General features: G+C 33.5%; 1 protein-coding gene across 1 annotated transcript in view; it reads right to left on the bottom strand.

Moving 5' to 3' along the window:
• Positions 1 to 3050: 3050 nt before the first annotated feature.
• The window catches only part of pappa2 (pappalysin 2), a 66363-nt gene continuing 63315 nt past the window's right edge, over positions 3051 to 6098 (bottom strand). Inside the window, exon 23 of the mRNA XM_088927323.1 lies at positions 3051 to 3209. Coding sequence (XP_088783449.1) covers positions 3051 to 3209 — 159 coding nt within the window. The remainder of the gene's footprint in view (positions 3210 to 6098) is intronic.

Raw genomic sequence — 6098 nt, 5'->3', positions numbered from 1 at the left:
GTGATTCTGTGTTTCTTGGAGAAGTGACACAGTGCCTAAGATTTCTCTTTCCTAGACACTAAGTCATGGGCAATTTTCGGTAAAAATAAATAAATCAAGTGCCAAACACATTTCCTTCAAATATACACACACGCAGTTGTGCCCTCAGGATAGCGTTGGTTTTCTTTCCAAAACTGGGGATTCTCTCAAGCCTTAAAAAAAATCTGGTGGTGTGACAAACACTTTATCTAAACTCAGAATTGTAAAAGAATAACATACTGTAGCTGAAAAGGATATAGCAGATGGAAAATATATATATCGTATACATATACTGTATTTATTTGTTCAAAGCATTGCATGTGTAGCAGCTTTGTGTTTTCCATCTTGAAAACTGGCACTTGTTAACATGTTTGTTGTACTAATTGGTGGTAATTTTAATTAATCTACCAGTTAATGTAGCAACAATTAGACTATATGACTGTACTACTATAAAGTAATGAAATATCTTAATTGTTGCTCTGATCCTTGACCAATGTTGATGGACACAAATCACAGCCAAATGTCCTCGATGATACTTCTATTCTCTAGTGTCATCACAAATCTTGGAATCACAACTGGAATGTTTCATAGATCTGTAGCCCTAGCTGTATATCTGCTGCTTTCCCGTAGAACACCGAGGGTCAGATTCCTAATTGATTTCGTCTTCATGAAAAAGGATCTTTATCATTATACATAAACATACTCTGCACAAAGTAGGTCGATAAATTTGCCAGAGAAACCATTGAAGAGGGAGGAATAGTGTTGTGGGGGTGAGATTCACCTTGCTTCACTGATGGAATATGAGAAAATAAGTGCAAAGCAAGTGGCAAGAAATTCCCATTTCCTGAACTGGGATAAATTTTGAGAGACAGTTTAAAGAACGCAGTATCTGTATCCTCAAACTGATCAGTTTATTTAAGTAGGCTTCTTTTAAACCCTACACGATTCCATGACATGGTGTGACCAAGAAAATACAGCTCACTTGTTTGTCCTGTCAAAATATGATTAGCACAAAGACAAAAACAAACAGACTTTAAATAGGTTAGGCTTATTTGGGCGTATACCGTGGTGCTAAAATTATCTCTGCAAAATGACCAAGTCACCCTGCAATTATTAACCTGACGCTTGACAGTCTGAAAAACACGCCTGAAAAGTCCTGAAGAACACAAGATTTGACTGTTGTTGTTTTTACTCATTTATATCCTTCTTGGAAAACTTAGAAAAAAGGAAAATAAAACTTAGGAGAGATGATTTTCCTTCCAGGCTCCTCTATGATAAGACAGCGTGTTTTGAGTTGAAAGTCAAGTCATTATTCCCCTGGCAGTAGTCTCTTGCCCAGAACTGATTTTCTTTTTGCATCATTCCAATTGGACTCCAGAAAAAAAAAAATGTTTGTATTTTGTTCTCAGTATGCGTTAACATTATCTAACTAGTTGCTTAGAGGTGAAAATTGCTCAAGAAACAAGGATTATTGAACACATCTCCATCATGTGTCTTTTCCTCTTCTTTTTACCTTTCAACTGTTTTAGTCTGCATCTCAAACATGTGTCTAATCAGTCTAATCAGACTTATCTTTGACCACTACAGTGATGTAGCAACAACTGGATTAGCATGGTCACTCTTATCAAGATGAATTGAACTCTGATGTAGTTAAGCTGTTGTAAAATGAAGACTACTGTATAGCCAGTACAATCTTGCAAACACACAAGAGCCACAGAAGTGTGTAGATAATTCTTGGGCATGGAGTTCAATTCAGTCATTTTGAATTCCATTTGAGCATCTGGGACAAGATATTAAGGCAGCGAAAAAGCCTTTTAAATATTAAATATACAGTATGGAAAACCCTTTTAAGTGGTATGTTTAACTAATTTAACTTCCCTTTGCTCTATGGTAAAAAGAAAATCCCCAGGCATGCTTAGCAAAGTAGAAATAAAGACTAGAAATTGTAAAACTTCAAGAAACAGCTTTAGTAATGTTTTTGTACTGTAAGTAACAGAGGTACAGAAATCTACTTTGATGCATACAGATCATAATAGCTTTCATTTTATACAGTATATACACTATAGGCATGTTAAGATCCCATGTCAAAATATGTCCTGAATATGTAGGCTAGTATTGCTAGAATTGACATAGTCGGTAGTGGTAATCCTCAATTTATTAGTGTATGTCCTGGGACAATCTTTCAAGAACTCATTTTCCTTCACCATCCCAAACCTGTGTTGACAAATTTGAGACCAGTTTCTCTGCTTTTCAGTCAATTTAATCTCCATAGTAGATTCCACACCAGTCTAATACTAAGCATCTTTTCAAATTTTCTCAAAGTTTTTGGAAAGGGAACATTTTACTGCATGACTAACTACTCAGCAACCATCATCTTAAGCTAAATTTGATACTTTATGGGAAATGTTCATTTGGATGCACATTTACTGGATGATAAAAATACTTATTAAGAATACGTATTATTAATAATACTTATTAATAAGGATTAAATCAGTTTTAAACAATTTATAATCTGACAGAATATTCTGTTTTATGTTAAGATTCAGACTGTATTATAAAATGATTCATTTGCTGGTAATTGCTCAGTACTGCAGTATTTAGGCTTACTGACATAAAGAGGAGAAAACTCGAACAGATTGATGATGTTATATTTTTTCAATAGGACATCAGCCCTAACATGGCAAAAATAAACTGGCGTGCACAATTTGTGCGTTTATAAAAATGGGTTTCTATAAAGACATCACCTAAATTATAGGGCCTTGAAACAGGCTATATTTTGACCTGGATTTCCAAGATAAACATACTGGTCTATGAGTATGTGATTATGATGTTAGAAGATTCCTTTATTACTAAGTAACATCTACATTTGTTAGACACTGATGAAATATATTAGTCTATATTTTATAGAATGATAGCTGTAATACTAAAGCTCTTATTTGAATATTTCTGATTCGCTCTTTACCCCCCTCAAAGAAAACATTAAAACCCGACTTTGGATGCAAAGCTGTTATATTTTTAGAGACATGGTCCATTCATGACCTGCTGTTTTGCTGCGGTTCCCAGATTTCTTCCAGCTTGTTCTTAAAACGTGCCCTGCGACCAAGCGCTTTGTTTTCCAACTTATTTTCCTTGGCATTGGGATCCCGGCATGTGCACTCATCCTGGTCACAGTCCGTCCCAAACTGAATGACCTGTGAACACAAATGACAAAACAGGACACCTGTAGGCCCAAACCAGACGGAAGGAATTTACATTAACCTCAACCCATAATCCCATCACAAATGTAAATGCACTTGTAAAAACTGCAACAAAAATCAAATCCTTTATATCAAATAAACTTGCAGCAGGTGGATGAAGTCCAGTAAGTGTAAAGTTGCTTTTTTAAAAGATGACAGAATTAAAATCACTGGGCTAGGAATGACCAATATGTTCAGAGTAAAATAAAAAAATCAACATCAAATGTTGATGACACTGCAGGCTTAATAACTGGATATGATAAGTTCAGGGAATGTTTCTAAGCTTTCAGTTTTGTTTCTGAACAATATTTTAAGTGCCCTAATGGTGTTCTTAATTCCTGCCTGGGAGTAAATTATTACACTTACAATTTACAAGTATAAGATGCTTCATCAAGCTTCAGAAACACTAGATAAAGGGAGGTACCATGAACATAGAAACACAAGTAATCCAAGTAAAAACAAATAATCCATGTTGAGACACAACTGGATTTTAAGGTGAGGCTAACAGCAATAACAGCTAGAACTGAGCGTGAATTATGCTGAAGATGTCAATAGAAATAAAAACTAAACATCAATATATTTTGCACTATGTTTTATATACTGTTTTTATGTCTTTTATTACTTAATAATACTGCCTTCACTGATCAGCGTTCCTGGCGTCAGTATTTGATTGGCAGTAAGTACAAATTAGAGATATAGATATCATTCAGCAGATAATAAAAACCAACTTTTTAATACAACATGATAGAAATGACATAATTTAAAGATGCAAATTAGTTCAAATTCCATACAACTGATATTATATGATGTTGATACATAATTAACAATGAATGGTAAGCAAAGTTTTAATGTTCAGTTTACTTGTTAATTGCTTTCAGTCCCAGAGCAAATTCAAAATCTTATAGAGCCTGATGTCCATCCTAATTAGGAACAGTATCTGGAGGGATTTCTAGCATGAAGTATTATTATTTCAGATGCATGCCCAAGCATGAATTAGCATGTATTATTCAATGATTTAATGGATTCAGACAATCTGATGGCAAAGGTTCTGATGGCAAATGTGTGTATTAACAAAGCGTATTTTACCATTTCAGCTAGATTGAGGACATATATACAGTACCGTATAATATGAACAATCTTTGAATATAAAAGACAAGAGAAAACTGACTTATCAAGAGCAAGAGATTATGGTTGTGTAAGAGCAGCTACTACGGGTTTAACAATTTAATGTGGCATGATTTGACAGGAAGGGCTGAGTAACTGCTTGTAAGTGTTATTTTTTGTTTTATCCATGCATAAGAGTTTAAATCTTCAGCATGAAATTGTATTTTTTGTATTGTACTTGCAACCAACTTTGTCCAAAAATGAACAATTGTGTTTGCAAACAGCTGGCTACTGTCACTTAGTTGAGCGTTTTTTGTCTAGCATTTTGTAAGCACAGCTAGCTCTACAGGCAATAATGAGGAAACGTACACCGCCAGAAGTTTCTCCTTGCATATTATTCTAGTATTTTCACTACTAGATTTGTGAAAAGTCCTGTGTGTTTACAGTATGAATATACAGTATACACGTATACTGTAGCGGTATTTCTTAATGTCAGGGGTGAGAGCAGCCTATAATTTATCTACAGTATCAATCGGGGATATTTAAAAAAGCTTTATAATGCCTCATTTTAAACATTAAAAAATAATTCTTATATTGGTAAGAGGTACAATTTTGACAAGAAAACATCTTTACATCTTTTAAACTCCCACTCAGTTTTTTAAGTACTTTCACTACTAATACCATCTGCAAATTATATTATTATATTGTTTAATATTGTTTATTTAACTATGGGATATAAGTTTACTGTACGTTACATCTAACACTAATATGTTCATCAATAATATCATCATATACAATACCATCTTTATAAGCATCTTTTTAATAACTATAAATTTATTTACTATAAATTATTAAGCCTTGATTATTTTAATACTTTCTTTTTGTTTAATTATACTGCATAATTTACCAATTATGTGGGCTGCTTTGTGCTTTCTTATTGAGTACCCTCTGCTTAGTGTACAGTGTAACTGAGGCACAGTTATCTGTAAAGTTTCACAAACTGTGTTTTTTATGTCTGCCAAATAAATAACAACACAATGTTGCAGAAGCTTGGTTTAGGATTAAAAAAAAACAAATGTATTTACAAAGATTGGGTTCCCTAACATCACTAACTGAGCCCAACAGAAGTACTGCAAAGCTTTGTTACTTCAAAACCAGTTGTTCAGGTTGGTAGTATAAGAAGACATCTTACAGTATATGTGAGATTTGTATTAAAGATTTGGATACAGTACAAAAAGTTTTTGGATATTTGGAATCTCTATTAATTTCAAAAGACTTTCAACAGCAAGTACTCACTGTAGGGTAAGGAAGCTGATTGGGTTTAACGTGTAATATGTATCTTTTAGGTCCATAAAGAGTTGTTTAAATAATGCTGATACAAAAATCATTTCTGAACTTTAAAAACAATGCTATTTACGTCATTCTTTAACCTAAAACATAGCCAGCTCTCATTTTCAACTGGATTTATTGAATTTCATCATTTTTTTAGAACGGCTAAATAAACAGTCATACTAACAAGGCCTGTGTATCAAACATAGTGTCATGATAATGAATTTAAAACAGTTGAACCTGTTCACCAATATTAAAGTTAAAAATATTTTACATGGAATGCATATTTATTCCATATGCATTCCATATGCCTTTCTGTAAGTGAACGCAAAAATAGGTTCTAAATGTTTGTGCTTTCCATTACGTTGTTTACTTCTGGCTTACCAGTCTTGATAATCTTGCTGAGAATCT

The sequence above is a fragment of the Atractosteus spatula genome, chromosome 11 (assembly GCF_055471065.1).
Source record: "Atractosteus spatula isolate fAtrSpa1 chromosome 11, fAtrSpa1.hap1, whole genome shotgun sequence".
Classification (NCBI taxonomy): Eukaryota; Metazoa; Chordata; class Actinopteri; order Semionotiformes; family Lepisosteidae; genus Atractosteus; species Atractosteus spatula.
The sequence above is the reverse complement of the archived record's forward strand: the minus strand, read 5'-3'. Positions and strand labels throughout refer to the sequence as shown.